Below are 14410 nucleotides of genomic sequence, written 5' to 3'. Positions count from 1 at the left end.
GAAGCACCTGGCTCCTGGTTCGGATCAGTGCGGTGCACCGGGCGCAGTGTGCCAGCCCTGGCGGCCATTGGAGAGTGAACCAATGGCAAAGGAAAACCTTTCTCTCTGTCTCTCTCTCACTGTCCACTCTGCCTGTCAAAAGAGAGAGAGAGAGAGAGAGAGAGAGAGAGAGAGAGAGAATATCAGTTTCTCTAAAAATAAAGTACCATATGGTCTCGAAGTCCTACTCCTGAATATATATCTAGAGGAAATTAAATAAATATTTCTTCACAATATCCCAGAAATGGAAACAATCCTCTATCAAATGATGAATGGATGGAGCTGTTGCTGTGGCACTGCAGATAGAGCTACTTCCTGCAATGCCAGCATCCCACATGGGCAGTGGTTGGAGACTGCTGCTCCATCTCTGATTCAGCTCTCTGTTAATGCATGTGGGAAAGCATCAAAAGATGTTCCAAGTTCTTAATTATCTTTAGAGGTAATTAAGTTTCTCAAGAAATGCTTAAAAAAAATGGGGCTGGTGCTGTGACTCAGTGGGTAAAGCTGCCACCTACAGTGCCAGTGTCCCATATGGCTGCCGGTTTGTTTCTCAGCTGCTCCATTTCCAATCCAGCTCTCTGCTATGGCCTGGGAAAGCAGTAGAGGATGGCCCAAGGCCTTGGGCCCTTGCACTCATGTTGGAAACCCAGAGGAAGCTCCTAGCTCCTGACTTCGCATTGGAGCAGCTCCAGCCATTGCGGCCAACTGGGAAGTGAATCAGCATATGGAAGACCTCTCTCTCTCTCTCTCTCTCTCTCTCTCTGTCTCTCTCTCCCTCTCTCTGCATCTCCTTCTCTGTGTAACTCTGTCAAATAAATAAATCTTTAAAAAATAAATAAAAAATTAAAAATATGTAAAAAAACTCATAAAGTTTTGTTTTTATTGAATTCAAAAGTATTTTTCCTTATTGTATAATAATTCTTCTGGTATTCTATTACACAATGGTGTAACAATAGGTAACAATAACAATAGTTAACATTAATTAACTAAATAGCTAGAAGGCTTTTGAATGTTCACAGTACAAAGAAATCTTGAATATGAAGCAATGGATGCTGATTATCCTAATTTAATCATTATATGCATCAAAATATTATATTATATCATAAATATGTGCAATTATTGTATGTCAATAAAACTAATTACGTGGTAAAAAAGAAAATGGTAAATATTTGAGGACAGTGATGTTTATCTCATCTGAATATTATCCAATTTATAATCTTATGGTGCTAACATAAATATATACAGTTTTTATGTTTCAATTTACAATTTTAAAAATATTTAATTTCAATGAAATTTATGTCAATAATTTAATAGTACATAAGAAAACAAATGCATACATATGTTTATATTATTCTAAATATATGTGTATATAAACATGCATCCATAAAAATAATTATATGTGTAAGTATATGTTTCATTTTAATATCCAAAATGAGGAAATACATAATTGCAGTACACATGTCTCTGGAAAAATGCCTTATATTCATATTTCCCTTATTCTGTTCAGTCTGTATTCACTTTGTCTTCAGAAAGCTTCTATACTGATCATGGCTTTTTTCATGATAAAATAACTTTTGAGAGTTGTATACTTTTTGAGAGAGGACCTCCAAATGACAACAGCAACTACAAAGACTGATAGCAGATTATCTCACAGTTGTTTTGGAGTCAATCAGAGATCAGGAAAGATGCGAGGTAGTCTGATGACCCCAATTGTATCAACATCACCACCATCCCCAATGACTAGACCAGTCATAGTGAAAGATATTTAAAATTTTCTTAAGGCTTAAAAATTGGAAATATAGAATGCTAAACTCCATGAAATACAGCAAAGGCATTCCCAAGAGGAAAGTTGATAGTAATAAACATCCACACACAAAAAAAATTAAAGATTTCATTTACTTATTTGAAAGGTAGAGTTACAGACAGCAAGAGGGAGAGATAGAAAGATATTCTTTCCATTAGTTCATTCCCCAAATGGCTGCAATGGCCAGAGCTGTGTGGATCTGAAGCAAGGAGCTAGGTGTTTCTTCCCAGTCTCCCATGTGGGTGCAGGGGCCCAAGGACCCGGGCCATCTTCTACTACTTTCCCAGGCCACAACAGAGAGCTTGATTGGAAGAGGAGCAGCTGCGATTAGAACTAGCACCCATATGGAATGCCAGTGCTGCAGGTGGAAGATTAACCCACTGCACCTCGGCCCTGGCCAAAAAGTTTTTAATATAAAGATTACAAAGAAATAGATTTATACCACTTATGATGCTTCTGAAAATATTCTTTGACTTAAAATAAAATATATGTGTCAACAGGTAAAGGGACTTATAGAAACATGATAAGAGAATGAACTTGAGAGGGCCTCATTTTACATTCAATGAATGTCAAAAATAATTCTTATGGGCCGGCGCCACGGCTCACTAGGCTAATCCTCTGCCTTGTGGCGCCAGCACACCGGGTTCTAGTCCCGGTCGGGGCACTGATCCTGTCCCAGTTGCCCCTCTTCCAGGCCAGCTCTCTGCTGTGGCCAGGGAGTGCAGTGGAGGATGACCCAAGTCCTTGGGCCCTGCACCCCATGGGAGACCAGGATAAGCCCCTGGCTCCTGCCATCGGATCAGCGCGGTGCGCTGGCCGCAGCACGCTACCGCAGTGGCCATTGGAGGGTGAACCAATGGCAAAAGGAAGACCTTTCTCTCTGTCTCTCTCTCACTGTCCACTCTGCCTGTCAAAAAAAAAAGAAAAGAAAAAAAGAATTCTTATGGTAAAGCAAAGGAAATACAAGACATTTTTGATGAAGAGAAAGATGTTTGACAGACAACAAAAAATAAAATGATGAAAAGTATAAATGAGTTATAAATAAATACCAGTGTAAAGTAAAAAAATTAACATTTGTATTAAAATATTTCATTCTTGAGTTTGTAATTAGATAAATGTGCAAAATATGTCACTATGATATTTTATTTCTAATAACCAAGTTAATGAATATAATAATTAAAAAGAAGATTATAGTTTGGAAAAAGACTAGATAAACAAACCAAAAATACAAAGAGAAAATAAGAGAGAATTCTGTTTCATCAAATAAAAGATAGAGGACAAAAAGAATTCAAACAAGGCAATATATAGGAAGAAATAAGCTAATTTAATGAATATGGTAAGTTGTGCATTAAGAATAAGTGACCCTCAGAAGGTGGACATGATGATGCAGTGGGTTAAGCTAGTGCTTGGTACATCAACATTCTATATCAGAATGCCTGGTTTGAGCCCCAGACAAGCCATTCCTCTGATATAGTTTCCTGAAAATGAACATGAAAGGCAACAGCAAATACCTAAATTCTTGGGTTTCTCCTGCCAGTTCTAGGGACCTGAATGGAGTCTCTGGCTCCGTGCTTCAACCTGGCACAACCCTGGCTGTTGCAGGCATTTTAGCATGTATAATATATGTCTTTGCTTCTGTCTCCATCACTGAGCCTTTTAAGTAAATAAATCATTAAAGGCAAGTGATTCTCTGATATAATGAAAACCATATATAGTCATACAAATTCCAAAAGGGATGCCACAAAATATCACATTATAAATAAGTACACATACAGATTTTATGATTCATTTATTGATTATATATGATCAAAATTTATGCCATCATTCAGTAACATAAAAATTGTTACAAGAAATCTGTAACTAATTATTCTGTTATTAGACAAAAATTCTAAGTATTTTAAGACTAAATATTATAGTACTTAGATTGATACAATTTAATCTCAGTCCATACTAAGAAGAAGGAGACATAATTTTTTACTGGACTGGACTGTATATTAGATTAAAGTTTCTATGTGTGGTTATTATTAGTTTTTTTAAAAAAAAACTAACAAAGATGTATCTGAGTGTTCAACTGCAGTTTTAAACAACAATAAAGACAAAATTCTTGGAAATTTAATCCTTTAGATGCTTATCCAACGTTAATGAATGAATTTTTGAGAAAAGATGTATATGCAAAAGGATTACTGAGATATTCGCATTGTGAAAACATGGTACCTCACATGCTCTGAAATAGTTAATGTAGTATATTAAAATTGGAAAAGTTACCATGCTATATTCATAGTTAGAAAATGACTATACTTTTTATATCAACCTTTTATATACATAAATATCAATATTTCATGAAATAACATTAAATTTACTAAGTATCAATATTTACTTATTTCAGAAATACTTAAGATTCTAATTAAGTTTTTTTTAAAGATTTATTTATTTATCTGAAAGGCAGAGTTAGATAGAGAGACAGAAAGAAAGGTCTATAATCTGCTGGTTCGGTCACCAGATGGCTGTAATGGCTGGAGCTGCACTGATTCAAAGCCAGGAGCTTCTCCTGGGTCTCCAGTGTGGGTGCAGGTCTCTAAAGACTTGGGCTATCTGCTACTGCTTCCCCAGGCCATAGCAGAGAGATGGATCAGATGTGGAGCAGCCAGGATTCAAACTGGCAACCATATGGGATGATGACACTGCAGACTGGGACTTTAACTTGCCATGCCAGCCCCCCTACTTGACTTACTTCAGCTTGCATTCTGCCTCTAATTCAGGTTCCCTGACTCAGGGCCATGTCCACTGGGGAAAACAACCACTTCTCCTGTGTAGGATTGGAGGAGGGGACATTTTCCTGATTTACAGATGCAGTACTGTTTCACTAGATTTTGACACCACAGGAGAACAAGTGGGGATGCCACCAGGAGTCTCCTGAAGCAATGGGGATAGCTTGAGAAATCAGATGTGGCTTGTACATGTTTTATTTTTATCTGTTGACAAGGACTGAGATAAAAACCTGTCCAGGCAGGCCTGACTTGGAGAAATGAGTCCATAGGTGAGAGGAATGGAACCCAGCTGCTCTCTGCTGTCTCCAGATACCTGGAAAGTTCACTTTTCCCTGAGTTTGTTCCTGCTTCTAATGATTCCAAGACCAAGGCTGTCCTGCTTCCACAAGAGAAATGACAGTTATGGGCCTGGAGGGAGATGAGCGGATGCCATCCCTGCCCTATAAGCACATCTTGGGGATTCATCTCATAATGGATTAACATCAGAGACTTAGCTGGATGAGTATCTGTTTCATGTACAGAATGAGCTCCAGGAGCAGGTGAGTTCTATAGGAAAGCAGGCATCTTTGCAGTGCAGCATTAGGATAAGTCTCTGCTCATGTTATCAATCTTACATATTACTCCACCATTAATAGAACAGATGTTTTTAGACCTGAAATCATCAACATTGTGAATTATAGAAGGCCATAAATTAATAGGTTTGGAAAAGTATATTTGTGATTTTTGGTGTACTTGAATTGAAACTATACTAGATTTTCAGTATGATTTAGTGATGTTTATTTTGTTCTCTTAATTTTTGAACTATTTTAAGATATTTCAGAATATTTTAGGATGGTTTCATCTCATGGCCCTATGAACCGTGCAATATTCTTAATATAAAAAGTAATGAATTTAACAGGTGGCCATGAAAAAATTCCATTACAGTGATTGCTACTAACATATTCTTTTGCTTGCTTACAAGAATACTTGTAAAATCCTACAGGTGCTTTCAAAAATACTGTGAAGTAAGCAAGTGCCTCTTGTTGGTTGATGAGTTTATAATTTTAAACATGGCGACTTAAAGTCTTTTGTCATCCACAGTTATATATGATCTGCTGCTCATAAAACTAAGGCGTTGTTGGTTCTGTGTTTAGCTGTCCTCCTATAGGTTCCTATGGACTTTTTCCAGCCACTTTTATTGTATTCAGTACTTTGGGATGGCTCTGTAAACAGATGAAGCCAATAATGTATTAACAGTACCAACTGAGAGAAAGTATGGTTAACTGAGGTTACTAAAAACAAAAAGTAATTCAAATCAATTGGCAATCTACAAAAAGAGTTAGAGATTTTAAAGGCTATTATTAAAATTGCTATATTGGTCTATTATGCTATATTATATGTGTGTACATATTGTATGTCCACATGGGGAAATTTTATTAAGAGTTTTATTTTAAATGGCTTATAGATAAGATTGTCCATAAATTTAAGCTGCTAAAATCAATCAAAGATACATTTTAATTTGTGTGACCTGAATCTGTGTATCATATGTTTTAGACTTGTTGGTAGAAAGAAACTAAAAACATTTTAGATGGTTGTGCTTAAGTTTACTGGCTAAACAAACTACACCATGTTAGATATTTAAGAGGTGTTTTCAAATACATGATTCTTAAAATTTATAGAAGGCATTGGACCTTCTGGTAAATGATTTTTAAGTTGTTATCTAATGGTTGAAACGGTTTGCTAAGTATTCATGTGATATTGCTATTGTCAGCAAGCGATCTAGGACTTGCTCCCTCATTTCTCTATTCTAAGCCCAACTTGTTCTTTCATTTCTCTATTCTCCTCAAGGTAGGAAACTAATTCTATTATGAAGGAATCTGTAGGATGCACAATTTAATCTTTAGACCTTATAAAAGAGATGGCTAACATTTTTCTGCAATAGCATAGCCAAAATAAGAACTCAAATAATAATCTCATAGCTAGATTCACTTCGCCATCAGCGAAGTATACAGTAAGTAGAAAAAACCTCCCTTTCAGACCAAAGGGAAAGAAAGTTTTTAAGGGAGAATATAATTTTCCTCATGGGCATTGTCTACCTTAGAAAAACTACTACAGAACATGCCTGTGACTATAGACTTGTAGTTCAGGCCACCGAAGATTAGAGATGGGAAACGGGCACTCCCTTGACTTGCATCCTCTGGTCTGCTTTAACACAAACCAGGAGGAAAAGAAAGCTCGGCATCAGAAGCAATGGGTGGCAGGCCTATTAATGGCTGATCTGTACAGTGATCTGCCCTCAAGGAGACCCAACAGGCCAGTCCACTGCAGTGGCTTTCAATGTGGTAAGCCTGGGCTTCAGAAGAAGTCAGCTTGTGAAGAGCCCTGGCAGCTCTTCCAGCCAAGAGTTGGATCACTGGAAATGGACCTGCCCTGGAGTCAAAGGATGCCCAGGTCAGAGCCACAGATCTTATTGGCTCTAACCTAAAAAGCCCTTCACTCAGCCCAACTTCCAAAGTGACCACTGCAGCTGAGGGGATGGTCAAGTAGGGTCAGCAACATTGCAGGCAGAACTGTAAATGTCTTGTTAGAGATGCCACCTGCCTTTACCTGGCCAGATCTCCTCCCAGGCCAGCCAAGTAATGAAAGTCAACAGAGTGCCTTCCCCTAGGAGGTACACACCTCCGTTAGGATATACCCCATGTGAAGAGATAGATAGGTCTGGGCCTCTGAATTTACAAGGCCTAAAGCCCAAGAGATTATTATCAAGCCCCTTCTATCAGGTTCTATTTGCCTCTCAATCAGAAAACTTAATTGCAGCTTAGACAGCACCTTTCTTAGCTCCTCTAATAATGACTCTGTCCTTTGTTCTAGGCCCTGTCTAGTGCACTTGGGCCTCATTCCTTTGTAATCATAACCTCTACTCTACCACCAATGGCTCTACTCCCAACATGTGTGTACTGATGGTCCTCTTCCCCACTTAATGCTGTATAATTGTTCAAACCTGGTAAATGCCACTCTTAGGATCATTGGTTACTATCCTCACTCTGTCTTTTATGACCTTGTCTAAATATGATCAGAGTCGGGGAACTTGGAAGGCTTGCATAGCCTTGGCAACTCATGACGACAGCCTAGGATGGTTACTGGCGCCATAAACTAGAGTGTCAATTTGTTGGGTCAACAACAGGAGCCACTGTGCACTTGTTCCTCATGTGGGATCTCTGTCCTTAATGTGCTGTACATTGTGATTTAATGCTATAACTAGTACTCAAACAGTATGTTTCACTTTGTGTTGCTATGTGGGTGCAAACTGTTGAAATCTTTATACTAAATTGATCTTCTGTATATAAAGAGAATTGAAAATGAATCTTGATGCAAATGGAAGGGGAGAGGGAGCGGGAGAGGGGAGGGTTGCGGGTGGGAGGGAAGTTATGGGGGGGGGGAAGCCATTGTAATCCATAAGCTGTACACTGGAAATTTATATTCATTAAATAAAAGTTTAAAAAAAAAAGATAAGAAAGTTATCTAGAAATATTTTCCATTGTAGATTAAGTATTTTTAAAAATTGTTAGTCTGGGTGAAAAATATTTAAAAAAACATAAGATCCAAATGTTGAAATCTTTACCTAATATATACTAAACTGATCTTCTGTGTATAAAGAGAATTGAAAATGAATCTTTACATGAATGGAAGGGGAAAGGGAGCGGGAAAGGGGAGGGTTGCGGGCGGGAGGGAAGTTATGGGAGGGGGGAAGCCATTGTAACCCATAAGCTATACTTTGGAAATTTATATTCATTAAATAAAATTTTAATAAAAAAATTAAAAAAGTTTACTTTAGTATTTAGTTTTTTTAAAATAAACATTTTAACACTGATAAAAAATTAAATTTTTTTAAAGAAATCAGAGAAAAATAATTTTAAACACGTGAATAGTGTTTATGATAAAAAATATTCCCTACCATCAATATTTCTGATGTCCTACAAAAGATTTGGGTTACATTTTTTTTTAATTTTATGTATAAAAAGTCCCTCCTGAGCAGGCTCTGTGGCTGAATAGGCTAATCTTCCACCTGTGGTGCCAGTACCCTGGATTCTAGATCCAGTCAGGGTGCCAGATTCTGTCCCGGTTGCTCCTCTTCCAGGCCAGCTCTCTGCTGTTGCCTGGGAGTGCAGTGGAGGATGGTCCAGGCCCTTGGGCCCTTCACCCACATGGGAGACCAGGAGGAAGCACCTGGTTCCTGGCTTCAGTTCAGCACAGCACACCAGCCGCAACACATCAGCCCATCAGTCGTAGTGACTTTGGGGGTGAACCACCAGAAAAAGGAAGAACTTTCTCTCTGTCTCTCTCTCTCTCACTGTTTGACTCTGCCTGTCAAAAAGAAAAAAAAACAAACAAAACTGCATTCATGCCCTAGGGAGGGTAATAGTCAAGTACCCTGGGCCCAACATGGGCCTGATCAGGGAACTTAGAGCATTTTCCATTGTTTTATAAATTTGTAATGGGGTTGCTATGGCTATGGATTCCATATCAGTGCAATGTACTGGGGGAGGGCATGTTATTAACTCTTAAAAACACAATTTTATCCTTTCCTGGTGTCTACTTGATCCTGGTGGTTTAAAAAAAGTGCAATTTCATGGACTATTTTTGTGTGTCCCCAGCTGTTACCTTGTTCTGCTATATTTTTTGTCTCCCAATTCTGTGGTGACGCTTTTATTACTTATGATTTTTCTCAGTGGAACAAGGAATTCAGTCTTTGAGATTACATATTCCTCATCAATTCTGTGCTATATCTGCATTAAATTAAGTTTCTAAATAGATGACACATTGCATTCATTCAATGCTATTAGATACTTTTCCTGTTTATTCTTCTGGAATTTGTCCATCTTTAAAAAACTATTTTTGTGAAACTAATCATAGTGGAAAGGATTTTTTTTCTAATTGAATATGCAAACTGACTCATTTTATCAATGAACACAATTAACCTACTCCCCATGATTGGTTTATCAAAAATTCTGCATTATTTTAATATTGTCAATGTCATAGGTCAAGTTGGTAATAAGTATGGTAAAACTTATAGTGAAGACAGCATTGTTAACATAATAAAATAGTAAATTATATCATATATACTTATATTCTTAAATCTACAGGGACTATACACATCACTGTACATTCATTAGCCAAATATTCCTAAAGTTACCACTCATAATATAACAATATTTTAGTAATTTATATTTTCATAAAGATAAGAAAAGAGGCTTTATCAAAATTATGTTTCTTGAGGAAACCATTGTGGTGCAGAGAGTTAAGCTGATGCTGGGACATTTTCATCCTTTATCAGTGTGTTGGTTCATGTCCTGTATACATGCTTCTGATCCCTTTGCCTCCTCCTTCTGGTGCAACTAGGCAGCAGCAGATAATGGCTCCAGTACCTGGGTTCCTGGCACACAAATGAGAAACTGGAATGGAGTTCCTCACTCCTATTTTTGGCCAGTTTTCTTGGGCATCTCTGGGAGTGACCAGTGAATGGGAGATGCCTGGCTCTCTCACTACTTCTGTGTGTGTGTGTGTCTGTATTTTTGACTTTTGAGTAAATATTTTTTAAAACATACTTTGTGTATCAAGTAGCCCTTGAGTTTATATAGATGGCAGCTTTTTGTCATACTGCTTCTGTTTTATGTACATGCCTAATCTAAGCCCAAAGATTTCATCATTAGCCTTTTGGTTCCTCGTCTATTTATCTATATAATTTGAGTTCAAATGCATATAATTTTTAGACAACCTACAAGACAATTTTTCCCTTAAAAACAATGCCTTCATTCCAAGTAAATCATGGCCAAATAAACGAAGGTCTTGAGATAACATCAGTTCCATTTCCTGTAAATCCTGGTGTTGTGTGGATAACAAGCAGCAGCGTTATGATGAGCAGTGATAGATCCAAAGTAGTTGCCAATTTGTTAACATTTTTCCATTTCTAGACCACTCTTAAAGAAAATCATAAATGGGGTCATTCCATCCTCATGGTAGTACCAGCAGAGCAACCATGCCAAGTGGATTCATGTTTTTACCCAAATAGAACTGGTAGTTTTTGAAATTAGCAAGGATGTGTTTGATTTGTTGTGCATCCTCTATCATACAAGGTTTTACCCTTTCTAGTCTCTGTTCTTCAAGCTTGCCTTTGATTCTAGGTAATCTTTAATATGCTTCTTGAAGGATTCTTTTGTGAATCTGGTTTCCTGCAGGTGATGGTTCATGGCAACATCAACACCAGTGATTACTGTGCTTTCAGTACCTTTGCCCTCAGGGCCTTCAGAAGAGGCAAAGCAAAGGAATCATCATTGTTACTCTCTGCTCACTGGCCATTTTCCCCTCCACCTCCAGGCACATCTTGCAAATGTTATAGAACATCTCATCGTCACTGATGAGGTCCCAGTAGATAAGCATGATGCCACCTGGAAGAAGAGGACAGCGGTGCTAGCTTTCCAGGAGCCTGGAGCTCTGGGTGAGTGTTTTGCAGCCAGAACAGCCCTCAGGGTTAGTGGGGAGAGGGCCAAAAAGTCCAGGTTCATTTAATTGTGGTGTTTTCCTCACCATGATCCAAAATGAAGTGAATATTTTGACATATAAGATGAAAGGCAGGATAAAGAAGGTGAATGTTGCCCACACTTTCTGTCTTCTTAAAATGCTCAGAGGCTGCACTCTCAGCTCCAGTAATCTCAGATTTTTAGTTCTTCCAGTGAGAACTGAGCTGTACATTGATATGTTTAAGTATTTACTTTGTTTCAAAGGACCCAATTCTTCTTTACACCCTAACCAAACTGTAAGTGACCATCTTCAAACTCCTCTATTTCCTTTCTTACATGTTGACAATATATTATTGCACCTTCAGCGATCCTTCCATGATGCAACTGCCAGATTATTCACATAAAATACAGGATACAAAACTAGCTTTAAAATACAAACAAATAGTATGATATTTTGGAGTACACACATATGTTGTGGACAACTATCAGTTGTTAGATACAGGGAATTAATGTGCATTTTCAAAAGCAATTATCTAAATGATTATATTTTATCTATTATCACTCATCCACAGTAGCCATGTTTTTTTTTCTCACCCAGACTGTATGTTATCAAGAGCCTCATTAGAAACAAATAAGAATTGATTATCTGTTAGAGCAAGTTTGTTTCAGTGCATGGTGGGCATTTACCAAATGAAGGAAATGAGGTAGGGATAATCAGCCAAATATCACTGTGGCAAGAGAAGAAAATATTGAAATCCTTATCTACTTTCTTTCATGTAATTATGTTATCTCTTTCACCAAACATCTCATAATGTATGAATAGGACAATATAATTTATATATATATATACATTACATATACATATATATTATATATATATGTATATACTAAAATAATTTCACCAATATCATACACTGCTTAAATATATAATTGAATTGATTATGATCCTTGAAATGTGGAGATAGTTAATCTTCTAGTCAATATGGTCCTGGTAATTTTTCTGGTTCCATGGGTACAGATACACATTTATGGAAAATCAATTATTCAGTTATGATTCATAGTGCATTTGCTTTAGTAGATTAAGCCTTTGAAGCAAATTCAACAACGACTTTACCAACTCTTCCATGTGCCTTTCATTAACTCATGCATGTCCCGTGGTTGTAGAGGAATTTTTCTACTTCTTCCATTCGTTTATGAGATCGAGCCATTTCGCACCAGGCCTATGTATGTAGAGCATTTAAAAATATTTACAGAAAAATGCAATTGTTTATCTTGTTGCAAACATGTTGGAAATTCACAAATATAGGAGTCTTCAAAGGGTTCAGAATATGGATGTAGTGAAAAATTTCATTTGTTACAGACAATGCAGAAATCTTACTACCAAAATCTGTACAAAATATTTAGGGTTCCTTAAAAATAAGTGGGTAAAATAAAAATGATGTTTGTGATAACTTTCATGAAAAAGAAAGAACACTGGTAATGTAAGATCTGTTTTTGTTTTACAGGTATCTAAAATGTTTCCTGTATGCTGATAATATGAAAAAAGTTTCCACTTATGCTATCATTAAAAAATATGTATTTTTAGGCCGGTGCCACGGCTCACTAGGCTAATCCTCTGCCTTGCAGCGCCGGCACACCGGGTTCTAGTCCCGGTCCGGGCACCGGATTCTGTCCCGGTTGCCCCTCTTCCAGGGCAGCTCTCTAATGTGGCCTGAGAGTGCAGTGGAGGAAGGCCCCAGTGCTTGGGTCCTGTACCCCATGGGAGACCAGGATAAGCCCCTGGCTCCTGCCATTGGATCAGCGCAGTGCGCCGGCCGCAGCGTGCCAACCGCGGTGGCCATTGGAGGGTGAACCAATGGCAAAAGGAAGACCTTTCTCTCTGTCTCTCTCTCACTGTCCACTCTGCCTGTCAAAAAAAATTTTAAAAAAATGTATTTTTTTCAAGCTGCCATTGGAATCTTAGCCAATACCTTCCTCTTTCTCTTCCACATCTTGACAATCCACCAAGATCATAGACCTAAGCCCACTGATGTGACCACGTGTCACTTGGCATTTGTCCATATAATGATGCTACTCACAACACTGGAAATTTTATCTGCAGATACGTTCAAGTCACTGAATTTTCTAAATGACTTAAATTGTAAGATTTTGCTCTATATGATCAGGGTGATGAGGGGTCTCTCCATCAGTACTATGTCCCTCTTGAGCATCATCCAGGTCATCACCATCAGCCCCAGCACCTTCTACATGTCAAGATTTAAACATGGACTCACAAATTATGTTAGTCAGGTTTTCTTCTGTTTTTGGTCCCTCGACCTTTCTTTCAATAGTAACATGATCATCTACACTGTAGCTCATCCCAACATGACCAAACTACTCCATGTCAGTAAGTATTGCTCACTTTCCTCAATGAATTCTATCATCACGGAAATATTTTTCACGCTTGCATTGTCCCAGAACATCTTCTTTGTAGGAATCATGTTGCTCTCCGGTGCATATATGATGATTTTCTTATCTAATCATCAGAGGAGGTGTGAGTACCTTCACAGCATGAGTGTTACCCCAAGAACCTCCCCAGCAAAAAGGGCCACCCATACTGTCCTGCTGCTGGTGAGTTTCTTTGTGATCATGTACTGTGTGGATATCACAATGTCATCCTTCTCAACTGTATTGTGGAAATATGATCCAATTGTACTGGATGTCCAGAGACTTGTGGGAAATGTGTATGCCATGGCCAGTCCTTTGATATTTATTAGTTCTGATAAAAGAATAATTGGTACTCTGAAAAATGTGATTGATATGACAATTTTAACAAGTTGATGAAACAAATCTGAAAAGCTGAATTCTCACTCTGTTAAATATTCAAAAAATTAAGGAATTTAAATTTTAATTTAAATGTGTAGAATTTTACTTGTGTTTGTTACTTGTAACCATTTTTCTTTTACTTTGACACTGCCAAAGATTATATGCCTCCCTTAGTTCAATGGTCTCCATGCATTGAAATTACTTCTTAAACTTTCCTAACTTAATGCAGGATTTTTTTTCCTTTAGACTTGGCATCTATAAAGCTGCTTTTGCTACCTAATCCTTAGATCTTACTTCAGAAGGTAATCTGCATATTATTGTTTGTTGAAAGCATATTAACTAAGCATCTAGTTCTGGTTTTACTGACAATTTCTCAATGATCTGCTAATAGTTATTTCTGCTTTCACACATATAAACTATGGAGATTTTTATCTTTGCAGATTATCATCCTTTTGTCATTTAAGTCTTTTCTTTGATGTTACCACTATTGTGAATTC

At 37.6% G+C, this 14410-nt stretch overlaps 1 protein-coding gene and 1 pseudogene across 1 annotated transcript; one reads left to right on the top strand and one right to left on the bottom strand.

Annotated features, from left to right (window-relative positions):
* Nucleotides 1-10541: 10541 nt before the first annotated feature.
* LOC133755028 (translationally-controlled tumor protein-like) lies at nt 10542-11028 on the bottom strand (annotated as a pseudogene).
* Nucleotides 11029-13037: 2009 nt separating this feature from the next.
* LOC133755027 (putative vomeronasal receptor-like protein 4) lies at nt 13038-13928 on the top strand. Its single transcript, XM_062185349.1, has one exon. It carries the CDS (start codon nt 13038-13040, stop codon nt 13926-13928), a length of 891 nt encoding a protein of 296 aa, XP_062041333.1.
* The last annotated feature ends 482 nt before the right edge of the window (nt 13929-14410 follow it).

This window comes from Lepus europaeus, unplaced genomic scaffold, assembly GCF_033115175.1.
Source record: "Lepus europaeus isolate LE1 unplaced genomic scaffold, mLepTim1.pri SCAFFOLD_381, whole genome shotgun sequence".
NCBI classification, from domain to species: Eukaryota; Metazoa; Chordata; class Mammalia; order Lagomorpha; family Leporidae; genus Lepus; species Lepus europaeus.
The sequence above is the reverse complement of the archived record's forward strand: the minus strand, read 5'-3'. Positions and strand labels throughout refer to the sequence as shown.

Coding starts and splice junctions, on each gene's coding strand:
- LOC133755027 (XM_062185349.1), top strand. CDS start 13,038: ATGTATTTTTTTCAAGCTGCCATTGGAATCTTAGCCAATACCTTCCTC.